This window comes from Dicentrarchus labrax, unplaced genomic scaffold (genome assembly GCF_905237075.1).
Source record: "Dicentrarchus labrax unplaced genomic scaffold, dlabrax2021, whole genome shotgun sequence".
NCBI lineage: Eukaryota > Metazoa > Chordata > Actinopteri > Moronidae > Dicentrarchus > Dicentrarchus labrax.
Window position 1 is genome coordinate 20857493 of NW_026136711.1, and position 14639 is coordinate 20872131.

The window sequence follows — 14639 nt, forward strand, 5'->3', positions numbered from 1 at the left end:
TGTGAATCATTTACAAATGCTTTTAATGTACAACATATATTCTTATTCATTCAAACATGTGGAAAAATAAGCTATCAATGGCAACATAAATAGTCAAAAGGCAGAATAATTTGAAACCTGAGATGTAACAATTCAAGATATATTCAGGGCCAACTTTTTAAATACTGAGGTCATGAATCCAATTTCACAACTTCAGTCATTTCTAACTAACAAAAAAGGTTCAAGTTAATACATTTTATCTCCCCTATCATGGTCTCAATAGTATGTCAAAACCTCTTCACACTGCATGGTTTCCAATCTCAGCAGAAAATATTAAATAATATTAAAACCATTATTTTTACTGCTATTTAATTGTTTTGTGGGTGGTAGCAGGTCTGTGAGGCTATACTCAGACATAGCATGCTAACATTGGCGTTAAACACAAAGTAGAGCTGAGGCTGAAGGGAACGAGTCGGTCTATCTGCAGATGCACAGTACTCCAGGAGCAGGACACTCCTACATGACACCATCAAAACTGTCACAGTTTGGTTAGATTGAGGTGCCAAAACTGCCTGGGTTGGGTTTAAGAAAAGATCACACTTGGATTAAAATAACTACGTTAATTCAAGAAGTTACTTCAGGGTGTGTGTCATGTAGTGAAGAGGTTGTGTGGTGTAGTCTGACAGACTGCAGATATACCTTTCACAATGGGGATGTCATTCATTTTGCAGGTGTTTAGTCATAAACTAAAGCTGGCATGGCTAAAAATATCCAAAACTACTCATAAAAATCCCAAAAAGTGAAATATGTGTGTAACTATGAAATTAAAAGTCTTGTTGCTAGAAAAACAAGACCTCAGTGTCCTCAATGGTAACTATGGTCCTGAATATATGATTTAAAAACAAAGTATTTCAATATCCACATTTGGCACAAGTGAGTCATGACATGAGAAGACCTTCAAAGAGCCACAGATACACAAACTGAGGACGTGACTAAAAAGAAATGAAATCTCAAAGGCAAACCTTGCCTACGTACACAGTGAGCGTTTCGTTAAAGTGTCAATATTGTGTCTTCTGTCATGACTGCAGGCGTTTCTTGGCCATGTACGCCCCGGTGACTTGGTTCATCACGACCAGGGCAGTGAGAGCAGGGCAGAGCGCTGACAGGTACCAGGTGTATTCCCTGACAGACGCAGTGAACCAGCCAGAACTGAGGCCGAGGAGCAGGCTGGCACTGCCGAGCAGGTAGGTGACGAGTCCAGACGCCGCATGGTAGCGTTTGAGTTTGGCCAGGGACCAGCCTTTGGCCAGAGAGTGGTAGATGAGGGGCACGGCTGCCACAGACTGCAACCCCACCACACACACTGTGAGCAGGCCCAGCAGACCGTGCCACGAGGTGAAGTGGGGTTTACCATTCAGGTGTTTGTTGTAGGAGATGGCTGCCAGACCCAGGACCGCACAGGACACACAGAGGCACTGCAGGACCCAGTGAACACGACCTTTGGTCTTGTGTGGAAATCTTTTGATGGGGGAGCCGTGGGGGGAGAAAAGGAGGATGGCTTCAGTCATGAAGAAAGAGAACTGGTGGGAAAGGGGGGAAAAAATATAAAGAGGCATTTATTCTAGAAAACTGCTTTAAATAAAAAAGTTACTAAAAGTTAGTTCAGTTATTTTATTGTTGATAAACTTATTGATTTTGTATCGAGGTTAAAAATGAATAAAGTGAGAGGGTTTGATGTTATTTCATTTACAGCTGAAAAGATTTATTTTGAAAGCGTCAACGTACCGCTAGTGTCATAAAGAAAGGATGCCATGAAAACAAACCTAAAGTGAAACAAACAGATCAAATGAACAAACAATATGCCAACAGTGGTCAGTGATATGGAGGTGTGTGATAACTCAGAGCACTCACTTGAACCCGGTCCAGACACAACTGCGATGAACACAGTGAAGACAACGCAGATAAAGTGGCTCAGCGCCGCAGAGGCTGTTCTGGTGTAACCGTAGACCCGAGGCTCAGATTCAGCCTCTTTGTTGTGAACCATGTTGGAGACCACTTACTTATGTGGACCCAGGCTGCTCACCTGCGACCGACCCACACAACAGTTGGTTGGCACCTTAGCTGAACTCGGGAGTTTCAGCCGAACAGAACCGGAAGTGATGGTGGGAGGAAAGTAACCGTCAGCTCCTCGTGCTAAAAGTCTTGTTGACTTAAAGATGTTGGGACTTTAACAGAAGTTTATATGAACTAATGTTATATTAACAGATAACTGTCACATAACGCTGACTTTACGAACCTAATAGTCCAACCCTACGTTGTTACGTAGGCAGACAAAAAAAAGTACTTCCGGTCATGTTTTTCAAAATACAGACTTGTCTTATCGATTCACCATCGCTCAATAAACAAGAACTAATCAGAAGTATAATTCACCAGAACACATTAAACGCATTTAAACGGATCTTTCATTTCCACTTAACAATAACTCAATTATAACCAAACTTCTAGGGACCAGGGGTTTTGGAAGCAGCATCCACTCAGTTTGGACCTCTTCTCTTATTTGAATGGGAGAAATATTATATTAAAAATATATTAATGATAATGAGGTGGCACTTTTTCAATTTTTATTAAATTTGTGTCTTAAATGGAGAAGAGTTGGAACTGTGAGTCATATCACTCTTCAAATACAAATAAAAAGTTTAAACCCGTTTCCAAATGCTTGATGCTTTTATTCTGAAAGCGGAGTACCGGGACATGTTCCGTGCTGATTTTGGTGAATTTAACGCACCTATTCTCCTCCTGGCTGACGTGGATGCCTCTCAGACACATTTCACATTTAGGGAAAACACATTCTTTTCTTGTTGAATCAAGACCGCTATAGGCGCAACGTTAGATTTAATTTAATTGTGTTTAAATGTATGGATAAGTAGAATGTCATGTATATGGATAACTGTAACTGTATATCTTGCATTTTTATCTCATATTATATTATCTTATCTTAAAGAGTCTAAAATCAGTTCGGGTGCATGTTGTTGGTTGAGCAGGCTGGTTAAGGATGTGATGTCTCAGACTGCCATCCATTCCACATCCAACAACCCAGTGGACACTCGCTGGTCAGCTGTTCACTGCTTATTGTGCTCCAATTAATCTCTAATGAGCTTGTGACTGCAGGGCCTCTGTACACTGCAGGCACAGCAAGAGAACACATGGTCATTCAGGACATCTCGCTCTCTCTCTCGTTCTCTCCGTCTACCCCCTTCTGTCTACTGCCACTGTTTACTGAGATTCTTTGTTTCTTTGTTTATTTTTTCTGAGAAGAGTTACACTTGGCGGAGTTTCTATTGCAACCCATACTCTAAAAAAAAGTAGTCACTTGTGTTGTCCAGATGGTGGCACTAAAATATAACATCCATATCAGACATGTTATAACATCTGCATGCTGGTTACATTGCAGATTAAGATTTTTCATACAAAATATATGATTGTCTTAAAATATACCCAGTAGTATATAAAGTACTACACAGTAATAATAATACAATTAATTGGCTTATATACATGTCCAATAATGCATTATGACTATGTTTATGTTGCTGATAATACTTCCTACCTTTATTTACTTGGGTAAAATTTTAAAGTAGTAGAAAAAAATGTCCCACTGCTTACAGCTACAGGTACAAGTTACTACAGTCCCTCCTTTCTTCTGTCTATAAAGTCTGAGAGACTGAATGAACTCAGTGTAAGTGAGTGGCACTCATACTCCAGATATTCCAACATGCATGTCTGACATGAGAGAGATGATACAGAGAAAGAACAGGCCTTCATCTGCTCGCCATATTTGAGCCTGGAGGCTTTTTCCTCATCGGGTGATTTCCAAATGGCTCTTAATTAAACATTAAACAGTCTGTTTATTCCAAACTGGAATATCCACATTTGAGAAAATTGACTGTTTCACATTGACCAGTATCATTTTAGATACTTTACTGACTAATTTAAATCAATTTTTGACAACAAAAAAAGCATCCATGGTAAAAAAAAATAAAAATAAAAAATAACAAAAACACTTTCTTCTTTATAAAGCATTTATAAGTTGTAATTAATGTCTTTATTAATGGTTAATATACAATTTACTAATATTTGATAAACTATTAATTAGAGCAATGGTTGCTAGTTTGGGAAAAATCTCATGCCCTGGTGTTTATTCTTTCTATTTGTTAATAATACAGTTGTGAATATTCGTAATGTATTAATTATTATGTTCTGATAAACCCCAAAGTCTGCCGTTCTAAATGTTAATGTTAACCAAGAATAAATTAGTTATTACCATTTTAAATCTATCATGAAGCTTTAAAAGAGCTATTAGTTACACTTTTTATTATTAGAAAGCTGCTAGGTCATACTACTGCATCCCTGTACACCTACAGTAGTGTATCTGCGTGAGAACAGAGGGGCTTCCTCCTCTGCTGCCTCACTCAGGATGGTTTAATACATAGAGGGGATTAAACGGTAATCCCACACTCACAATGTGCATGCGCAAACTGAGGTGCGTGCGTCGGGCGACGGACGGTTCGGTGTTAATGCAAACGACCAACTGCGTTCACTCTCCAGATCTCCTCTACCAGAAGTGGCGCTGGTGAATTAAAGAGGTAAGGTGCTTCTTTTAACGGTATGTCTGTCAGAAACTGCGAAGATTTGCTCTGGGTGTCAACTGAGTTTGTCGTCCCGTTTCCGACAGGATTAAACCGGGATGTCCCGGTACAAACTGAGCTGCACAAATAACATTAAAGTATAATCTAAACTTTTTTCCTATAGATCGAGCCATTTATGCTCACTTTCACACGATTATAATCATGACACAACCAGCAGAATATGCATGGATTGGGTGATCCCGGTTACAATGTGCTCTTGTTGCCCTGTGTGGATAATTGCGCCGTGTGGTGACCCAGTTGGCAGATAGAGCCCCGGGTTGTTCATATTCAAGTCACAATGCAGCTGCACAGGAAAACTAATGCAACTAAGTTTCTGATGCACCTGTAAACATTTTACACTTATTCTTCCGGATGACACTGATCAGTTGTACAGTTCAGAAAGTGAGTGTTGTTGTCATGCAGTGTTTGTCAATCCCTGTTTATCTGTTACTAGTGATGGAAGACGTATTGCTGTTCTTTACTTAAGTGAAAGTAGCAATACCACAATATAAAAATACTCCACTACAAGTGAAAGTCCAGAATTAAAAATCATACTTAACTAAAAAATGGCTACATAAGTAGGAGTCAAACCTAAATGCACTCATTATGCCTCAGAATGATCCCTGACCGTTTTATATTAGCTCATTTTACCTACATTATAAACTGATGCATTGTTTCATATTTTATAAGGTCATCATATACGTTTTCTATAATAAATCTTAATCTTCAAAATTACTATAGCTGTATAATAAACACTGGAGAAAATTTACAATATTTCTCATTGAAATGTAGTGGAGAGTAAGTATAAAGTAGCATTACAACTTAAACTTGTACAGTAGGCTACATGAGACATACATGTCAATATATATACGTTTAAGAACTTAAAACCAATTGGCTGTAGGCTTTTTACTGCCATTGTGTTGCCACTTATTTCTGAAATCATAGCTCAGTCATTGAGTTCTTTAATATATGTGTATGTATGTGCATGTAAAGTATGACAAGGTTTTTTTTTTTGGTGATTTAATCCAAAATATGCAGTTTTGTTTCAGTAGCACACACAGAAAAACAGTATGAGTTGTCCCTGGATTGCACAGGATTATACTAGTGATTTTGACCCACATTTTATTATAATCGTATATCCTGGCATCAGATAACAAATGTTAATCTCTTATTTTTCCATTTGTGAAGGCCAAACCACAATACAGTACAGGCATTGATTTATTGCCTGAACTGAAACAGATTTAAATATGTCAGATTATTTTATATTAAATTGACCCATATATTTATTCATTGTATTGTACACAAACTTGTGTATAATTTCAAACTGTCTTGCAGCTCTTGGCTTGGCTGCCACCTGTTCCTCTTCATAACACACCGATCTGGAAGAGGACCGAATCAAATATTCTCATTTTCCTTGAGGCATACACCTTAATGCTGTCTCCTCTCAGGCCTGGATCTACACCCATACTAGCTCATGGACAGCAAGTGCTCACCTGACACGTCAGTGTCTGTATTGAGGACAGGATGTCTAAATGTGAGCTGATAGAGCTGAAGGACCTCAGTGTAAATGATCCAATTGAACTGGCTGCTCCTGCGGCCCGCACAGCCCTGCCACCTGTAAACCCAGGTCAGCAAGGCCACTTCCATGTCGTCCGTCTGGTTGGAGACAGCGTCAGCATTGAGGCACCCCTGTGTCAGACAGGAGAGGCTGCAGTGGGTCATGACTTCCAGCCCTACAGTTACACCCATCTCACCTGGTGTGACCTGTGTGGAGAATTCATCTGGGGTGTTTATAAGCAAAGTTTGCGCTGCGCCAGTGAGTACCTTCTGTGTGTGAATTTCTATGAAGTTTGGTAACATACCACATATATATAATGTGTTTTTTTGTGTGTCAATAAATCCTATAAAAAGGCCAAAACCAACAATGAAATGAGAAGTATTGCCTGTGTAGCCAAAGCCTTAGTGCTCTGTGCCACAGACCTTTGTTGTTGTCCAAAAACTATTAAAAACAAATAAATAAGTATGAGAGGCAACATGGTCCTTTTTGAGTAACATTTGCATAAGTATGTATTAGAGACGCCTTCTTAAAGATTTAAATGTTCAGTAAGAACAAATGGGCTTGGTGCTGAGAGCCACAGACAGGTTGGGGAAGCCAGAAGGTATTGAGAAATGGACTAACTCATTATTGATTTTGGCATTAAGAAAAATATAGAAAACACTTTAAGTTTGGTGTGTACATGATGAGGTTTCTCTGCAACCATTGACTTAACAAGCAAAGACTTTCTTTAGTCATCATGTTCCTACATATTGGCTTAATAATAGACATTATGACCATTGTGGCTGCTTTCTCAAGGTTACTAAAGATTACTGGTATGAAGATAAAAACCATTAATGTTTCATGAAATGGCTGAGATAATTATAAATGCCATCAAATTAAAGCCCAAATCAGCTCTGTAACCCCATGATAACTTAATGTCCATCCAAAGCTCACAGAGCTGTGATATAGTCTTCACTTTCTAGTATCTATAGGATGCAGGAGGCCCATGTTATTTTTCCATTCATGAGAAACTTTATCACAGAGTTTGTCCTAATCTGTAGGAAGCTCTGGAAAACTTCACGTTGGTACTGACAGTTCCTGGGAATAAATTGTCTTTATTATTTGACTTCGGGGAAATGAACCGCTGTAGCACTTAGAAACAAACCGGTGACATGCCAATAAATATCAACTATGAGCTATTTTTATTTTGCACACACAAACAATTTGGCATGTTGCTTACATGATACGGATAATCTAGGTTAGTGTGTTTTGGGTGATGTTTTTCAGCATAGTCACAGATTACTCAACAAAATCCACAGCAGAGGGCTCAACACAACAAGCGCTAACCGCTAGCCAAAGCATAACTAAGGGATGCAAAATTTGCATCCTCTAATGGTGATCCCTCTGTCTCTCAGACTGCAGTTTTACTTGCCACTACCGCTGCCGACCATTCATCCAGCTGGACTGCAGCACGCATGGAAGTTTGTTAGCGGACCAGGACGATTTCTCTGTCGACTCTATCGAGACAGACACAAATGTGGTGAGCAACACAGCTTAAATCACATATTTGATCAATAATACATTTGTACTATTCAGTGGATTCAGTGATTTAACTGCACAACCAAGTAATAAACATTATTTCAGGAGAAGTAAAGTGTGCTCAATACTGCCTCTGATCATATTGTGTAGGTCAAAGCAGATGGAGTATCAATGTGCCATATGTCCTCAAACATACTGCTTTTATTACCTCCTCATTGACAAGGCGTCTGTACAGAAAGTAATTTAGGAGAGAGCTGAGGGGAGGGGATAACTTAACAACGTCACAATAAAACAGCTGTCTTTATTTCAGAACCCCCCCCCCCCAAAAAAAAAATCCAGGACCAGCACAAGATATCAGATAATTAAAGGATTGGTTCTCTGTTTTTCAGCTCAGACTATATTAATTAAAGTTTACCATCATATCCAATGGATCATAACTTTAGGCCTGCAGGAAAAACCTCATTTTAGGTCATACAACAAAAGGCTGTACAACGAAATGAAAGTTTGCCGTCCCTTCGTGCTACAGAAAAAGATAATTAAATTTATAGTAGAATAACATATACAATAAAATAAAATAAATACAATACATACAGTTATTTATACACATACATACCGTATATGTATACACCCAGGAAGTCATTTTGCAGTGCATTTTCTGTTGCATCTGTGGGATTGTAAACAGCAGCAACAAGATAGTGATCTAAATATATATAAACTACTACATACTATAAATATACTATAAACCCTATATATATATTAAATTATATATGATAGGAAACTCACACAAACACATTGCACACACATCAACAATAACATTGGGTGAAATATTAGGATAATTTGAGTAGATCTCCCCGGGAGTGGGCTGGTCCTTAAGACACCTTTGTGATGTTTTATTGTCAGGGAGGAGCAAATGGAAATGCTGAGGTCAAAAGAGCTGCTAGTAGAATCAGATCTCTCCAGACAGAAGAGAGAAACAGAGGAAAGCTAAGACATTTAAACTCCAGAAATAATTTTATATTCTATTCAATACGGATTTGGCGACAAAAAAAAAATCTGAAAAAGTTTGCCAAAATTCCTGCTGACCTGAACCTTGGAGATGACCTGGGGAAGCAGAGCAAGCGGTATATTTTGCAGTCAGGACAACAGCAGTAGCTCAGAGCTGGAGCTGTATTATACTGCGTATACGTCTTTCTTTCACAAGGTCAGAAGATCAGTGGTGAGGCTCAAGCATAATTCACCAGTCCTAAAGACACAAAGCTGCTTTCTGCTTGGAAATCTAATTTACTTTTATTTCCATTTGTCTGTTCTCTGTCACTCTCTTTTCATCTTCAAAGCTCACTTGTGGACGAGCTTTCTGCTGACATTATGTGGCCTATTTGCTGTTCTGTAACTGCTCTTTTCCTTTTTTTAGGATGAACTGATCGATTGGGGTAAACAGGAGTTTACTGTTAGTGAGATTCAACACAAGGTTAAGGAGTATAATGCACAGATCAACAGCAATCTCTACATGGTAGCTGTGAGTGGCTAATAAACCCATTTTCTCTCAACATTTATTCATGCAAAAATGTCTACTTAAACTGTATATCAGTTGTATTAGTGTGGCTACTTTGTTAAAGTTGTATGAGATCATTTCACTTCCATTCTTACAATATAAATCTGTTCACCTTGCAGAATAAAGACGGGTCCTACACTGGTTTCATTAAGGTCCACTTTCAGTTAGTCCGTCCTATCTCCCTCCCTCCCCGTCAGAGCCTGTGCTCCATGCAGGAGGAAGATCAGGTGGGCGGACGGATGAAGCGGCGGACATCTTTCTACCTCCCCAAAGATACTGCCAAGCACCTGCATATAAGTTCCCAAACACGTGTGCGAGAAGTCATCGAGGCCCTGCTCAACAAGTTCACTGTGGTGGACAACCCGGCCAAGTTTGCCCTGTTTGAACGCACTGAGAGACAAAGTCAAGGTAGAATCCTCAACAATGCAAAGTTACTGTAAAACAATGCAGAATCGAGTATGACATTTTAAAGTACTGATTTATATTTCCTTTAGTGTACATGCGTAAACTGTCTGATGACCAGTGTCCCCTCTATCTGCGCTTGTGTGCTGGCCCCAGTGAAAAAGTCTTGAGTCTGGTTTTGAAAGAGAATGAGACAGGGGATGTAAATGTAAGTTTCCATCTGAGTCTGAGAATTAATTCATATGATGAACATGTCAATATTTGCAAAACAAAATGCAATATATGTATTGTATACACCGCTGATTTCAATGTGAAATGTCTCTCCTCCACAGTGGGATGCATTTAGTTTTCCTGAGTTGTGCAACTTTCTGCGAATCCTGAAGCGCGAGGAAGAAGAGCACGTCCGACAGATTGTGAAACGCTACGCTCTTGCTAGAGACACGATGAAGCAGGCCATGGCAAGGATTTCTACTCCTGGTTGACTTTGAGGGATCCAGCTGATTTAAACATTAAGAAGAACATTCTGCCACTTTGAATAGTATTGTTGATTGTTGATAAAAGGGAAGGAAAAAGCTCAGACAATGAAAGATGCTGTTACATTTAATGTGAACTACCTGAAGGTTTAGGCCCTGCTAATGGAAGCGACACCACTGTTGTCAACTGATTGGGGGAACAAAACTTAATTGGATGCAGTACTTTCTTGGAAAGCCATGCTGTTTGGCAAGATTATTTATAGACCTATTATTAAAAACACAATTTTAGTTTTCTTTCTGGTCATTTATCATGTGATATTTAGTGTCATTTATATTATATGAAGCCGTTTTAAAATGTTGGCACTTTAATGAGCCTGTGAAATGGATCTGGGCAAATTAAAATGTGAAACAATGTGTTTACATTCTAATTATCTAATAAACTGGTGATGATAAAACAAGGCTCCTTTGATATGAATTGTGACCAGTGTTAGACCAGTAGTGCACATTGTAGTATGGTAAGCCAGAGCCGGAGTAAACACTAACACTAAACTTGACACTATATGGATAGTAGTATGTGGACACCATACATTATATTTATATTACTGTTGATATTATCTCTATCTATCTATCTATCTATCTATCTATCTATCTATCTATCTATCTATCTATCTATCTATCTATCTATCTATCTATCTATCTATCATCTCATGCAAAACCATGGACATTAATGTGGTTGTATAACAGGCTGTGCTCTTCTGGGAAGGCTGTCCCATAAGATTGTGGCTGCAGGGATTTGCTCTCAAACAGCTATAAAATCAGTGCTGTCCAGTCAAGCTCGTCCACACCAAACTCATAAAATGATGTCTTTGTGCTTTGTGCAAACTGTTGCTATACAGTTAAAATGCTATTATTGACAGTATTATGTTGATGCAGCATTAAGATTTCCCCTATTTTGGAACTAAGGGGCCTAGCCCAAACCATGAAAAACAGTCTTCAGTAGGCTACACAAACGTATGAGGTGTTTGGCTGTAAAATGTACCACACAGTTTTCCGTCAATGTCAGGTTAATGGGACAGGCAGTAAGTTATACAGTCTATTTTTTTTCCTGCTCAGTACACCCTAGGTCTAGGTGTTGTCTTTCCTTGTGCAGTTTTCTGATTTCACATTCCCGTCCATGCGGTGGCGTTAGATCATCATCATGTCTTTACCAGCTGCCGGAGAAAAAGACGACGAAGAAGAAGGTGTACGTTAGTTAGCATAACCCTAAAAAGCTAGCGTAGCTGTGTGTTGTATGAGCTATTCGCTTGTTACATATTTAGCAACCCACCAAGAAAAAAACATCCGACAACATTTCATACCTGCGAACACACCAGACCCCACTTTAGGTATGTTTGTCAACCAGCGTTTACTCAGACGAAGCGACAAACGCTAGTTATGAAACAAGCTAACGTTAGCCTTCGGCAGCGTCAGTGAACGTCATTTTGTAAACCCGATAGAAACATGTTGACCTGGGAAAGGCTGCTGAGTGAGTTCGGACTGTGTGGAGCTAATGTTAATGTTAGCAGGCAGGATATAAAGGGACAGAACGGCCACCGTAACTAACGCAATCAGTGACACTTTATTGTGGGTCTTGTCACAGCTAGCCAGCTAGCTTGCTAAATTAGCTTTCCTGCCCAGATAACCTAATCTTGCGGAGCCCCCGACTCTTAACACAGCTGTCAGGTGTTATTCAGCATTTTTTTATATTTACAAATACCAATTTAACCTGATTAGAGAGTAGCACATGGCGCCAGTAGAAGGGTGGTTAGGTCTGTGACTTTAGCTTGCTATGTGTCAATGTACTGTTGCGTTGTCTGGTTGCACTGTCATGCAACTGGCCTGCTCTACGCTGACACTGTAATTACGACCTTACTGGACTCGACGTCAGTCTGGGCTTTGTCTTTTGATTTTCTTCTATTCTGTGTCTGTGTTTGCTGTAAACAAGATGTGATAAGAAAAAACTCGTTTCAGAATAATAGCGTCTATAATATCTTTTTGCACTGGCTATAAATGCTAACGCACACATGTGTTAGTATTGTATAGCCCGTTTGTTTTCTTTATCATATTTAAGGTTAGGTAAATCTGTTGTATACTTGTCCACAGAAAACTGGGGTTTTAGGATTAGCAATAAATGTGTAACTTGTCCTTTTGGTCTGTCTTGTCTTGATTTAAAATAGCATGTTGTAAAATGTTTTTGTTTATGTTATAATATGTGGCCAGAAACGACTCCACTCACTTTCATGTGTCACTTTTCACAGGTTTTATATTCTGAAGGTCACACTTTGTCTGGTACAGTAACGCTGTAGCACTACTGGCAGTCCTGTGACACAAGAAAATAATGTGCTGCAGCTGAAGATGGGTGGGAGCGGCTCCAAATCCAAAGGATTTTGGCCTTTTTCTGGCTCAGGTAGTACGGACGATCCAACCAAAGATGGAAATGAGCAGTCAATGGCGAGAGTTCGAAGTTTCCCTAATGCAACACCTTTCGTGTTGACTAGACGAAGGTAAATATTGCCTCAGCAGCATGTAGACATTTTTCAGGTTTTGTAGCAGACTGATAGAATCACATACTGAGCAGTATGTATGTGATTATGTACTCCAGTTGATATTCTTCTTCTCCACTTAGTTCCAAGTAAAAGCAGGCTTTTTGTTTATCGTATACAGTTATTTGGAGGTAGTAGTTTTTAGATATGGTCGAAGTCAAGGATTTGAATATGACAGGCCATCGAGAGACGTAACGGTACAGAAGACATTCCCTCACATTCACACTTAACCTGTGTTGTTGATACTGGGCATATTGGAGCTATACATTCTGGTGGATTGTACCATAAACCAGGATTTGTCAGATCAGGTGATTCATTTCGACAGTGTGTTCACTCTGTCTTCATTCCCCTCGTTTTTATCTGACAGGAGTGACCACATCACGTTTTTTATCGCTGCAGTAGCTGATTTGTTGTGGTCTTCCCTCTTATGCACCACTACTTTCTTGTTCTGTACTCCCGAATTTTCAAAACCAGGCATTCATCTTACAGGAAGACAGCTGAAAGCTTCTTTTCTTTTTGCTTTTTTGACTTTCTAATTGACCAACTGTCTTTATTTAACACCAAATACAATATGTGTGAAAATCATTATTTTAATTATATTATTTTATTATCTACTGAAGGTTTAATACACACAGGCATAGTACTATGTACGGATAATTAATTCTGTCTCTCTGCCTCAGCTCTATGTTCTTTGATGAAGATGGTGACTTGGCCCATGAGTTCTATGAAGAGACAATTGTGACAAAAAATGGACGTAAAAAAGCCAAGCTGAAGAGGATTCATAAAAACCTAACACCTCAGGTGAGGAAATTATAATCCCTACACCAGGGCTTTACTCGCCAGCAGTAGTTCTCTGTATACACTGTCCAAATAATTTGAATCTCTTTTGTGTCCTTCCAGGGAATTATAAAGCTGGACATCCCTTGCATCCATGTAGATTTCCCAGTTGTCCTCTGTGAAGCCTGATGATGTCTGAGGAGCGTCTCAGACGGTCCACTTTGTCAACTCCGTCCTGTGGTTTCCCCGACAGCTGGAAGCCCGAACCACCTTTTAAAATAACATGATCTCTTGATATATTTGATGCCCTTATGTGGACAGGCTGATGCAATGTGTGCTGAGCCTCTGCATGTGATCTGTTTTTGGCTTGTGTGCAGTTAGACACAGAATAGGTCACCAATGGAGATCTAGAAGGGTGCCAAGTTGGCCAAACCTGCTCAGTTTACAGATCATGGTTTGTGTGCATGTAAGTGTGAATGTGTGTGCAGACACAGGATGAAATGTGTCAGAGTCCTGAATTTATTGCTGCAGATTGTTTTCTGGTATGATTGGTTGAACCTCTGGGAGTTTAGTAGAAGTGACCAGTTCTTCCCTCTGTCACAGTCATATCTAGAGTGGGAAAGTTTAAGTGCACACTTAAGTTTTTTGACACCATCTTGAATTGCTTTATTATGCATGGAACAGGATCTGCTTATCAGTAATAACGTAGGGAGTTGACAATCAGTGGCCCACAATAGCTAAAGTGGATTAATGTCATATTATAATGTTGGATGGACTGGCTTCAATGACCTTAGAGCCACACATGTACACAGCAGCAGTGAGTCTAGTAAGAGATCCTGTTGTTTCCTTTGCTGCTTTGGCATACTATGTTTCACTTTTAATTTATTATAACTGTTTTTTAATTACAATTTGAAATGCTAAACTGTGTCATGGTACTTTTTTTCACATCAGTGCATTATAGTTGAACAGCACATATTTTGCATTTACTTTATAAAGAGGGAAGAAAATCCATGTACACATTTTACAATGTCAAAATATCTGGATTTTATGTTGCAGGTGAAGACTAGCTACATGAGGCCACTGAGGTCCCGTGGGTGAAGTAAAGTAAAACTCAAA

At 39.3% G+C, this 14639-nt stretch overlaps 3 protein-coding genes across 6 annotated transcripts; 2 read left to right on the top strand and 1 right to left on the bottom strand.

Annotated features, from left to right (window-relative positions):
* Positions 1-6: 6 nt before the first annotated feature.
* Positions 7-2297, bottom strand: LOC127371235 (transmembrane reductase CYB561D2). Its single transcript, XM_051413938.1, has 3 exons — positions 1891-2297; positions 1765-1802; positions 7-1559 (listed from the first exon to the last, which is right to left on the bottom strand). Exons 1-3 carry the CDS (start codon positions 2021-2023, stop codon positions 1056-1058), a joined length of 675 nt encoding a protein of 224 aa, XP_051269898.1. The 5' UTR covers positions 2024-2297; the 3' UTR covers positions 7-1055.
* Positions 2298-4490: 2193 nt separating this feature from the next.
* Positions 4491-10616, top strand: rassf1 (Ras association domain family member 1). Of its 3 annotated transcripts, XM_051416073.1 has the most exons (7): positions 4491-4619; positions 5997-6477; positions 7614-7738; positions 9149-9253; positions 9409-9697; positions 9784-9899; positions 10024-10616. In XM_051416073.1, the coding sequence occupies exons 2-7, from the start codon at positions 6186-6188 to the stop codon at positions 10171-10173; spliced, it is 1077 nt and encodes a 358-aa protein (XP_051272033.1). In that variant the 5' UTR covers positions 4491-4619; positions 5997-6185; the 3' UTR covers positions 10174-10616. The 3 variants fall into 3 exon arrangements, with proteins under 3 accessions (XP_051272033.1, XP_051272034.1, XP_051272035.1); XM_051416074.1 differs by lacking the exons at positions 4491-4619; positions 5997-6477; positions 7614-7738 and adding an exon at positions 7756-8953; XM_051416075.1 differs by lacking the exons at positions 4491-4619; positions 5997-6477; positions 7614-7738 and adding an exon at positions 7756-8938.
* Positions 10617-11377: 761 nt separating this feature from the next.
* On the top strand, positions 11378-14445 carry tusc2b (tumor suppressor 2, mitochondrial calcium regulator b). Of its 2 annotated transcripts, none has more exons than XM_051414886.1 (4): positions 11378-11549; positions 12462-12707; positions 13427-13547; positions 13647-14445. In XM_051414886.1, exons 2-4 carry the CDS (start codon positions 12559-12561, stop codon positions 13710-13712), a joined length of 336 nt encoding a protein of 111 aa, XP_051270846.1. In that variant the 5' UTR covers positions 11378-11549; positions 12462-12558; the 3' UTR covers positions 13713-14445. The 2 variants fall into 2 exon arrangements, with proteins under 2 accessions (XP_051270846.1, XP_051270847.1); XM_051414887.1 differs by lacking the exon at positions 11378-11549 and adding an exon at positions 11671-11689.
* The last annotated feature ends 194 nt before the right edge of the window (positions 14446-14639 follow it).

Coding starts and splice junctions, on each gene's coding strand:
- LOC127371235 (XM_051413938.1), bottom strand. CDS start 2,023: ATGGTTCACAACAAAGAGGCTGAATCTGAGCCTCGGGTCTACGGTTAC. Junction 1,803..1,890: donor TGTGTCTGGACCGGGTTCAA/GTGAGTGCTCTG, acceptor GTTTCACTTTAG/GTTTGTTTTCATGGCATCCT. Junction 1,560..1,764: donor CTTTCTTTATGACACTAGCG/GTACGTTGACGC, acceptor CTTTCCCACCAG/TTCTCTTTCTTCATGACTGA.
- tusc2b (XM_051414886.1), top strand. CDS start 12,559: ATGGGTGGGAGCGGCTCCAAATCCAAAGGATTTTGGCCTTTTTCTGGC. Junction 12,708..13,426: donor TTCGTGTTGACTAGACGAAG/GTAAATATTGCC, acceptor TCTCTGCCTCAG/CTCTATGTTCTTTGATGAAG. Junction 13,548..13,646: donor ATAAAAACCTAACACCTCAG/GTGAGGAAATTA, acceptor GTGTCCTTCCAG/GGAATTATAAAGCTGGACAT.
- rassf1 (XM_051416073.1), top strand. CDS start 6,186: ATGTCTAAATGTGAGCTGATAGAGCTGAAGGACCTCAGTGTAAATGAT. Junction 7,739..9,148: donor TCGAGACAGACACAAATGTG/GTGAGCAACACA, acceptor TCCTTTTTTTAG/GATGAACTGATCGATTGGGG. Junction 9,254..9,408: donor GCAATCTCTACATGGTAGCT/GTGAGTGGCTAA, acceptor TTCACCTTGCAG/AATAAAGACGGGTCCTACAC.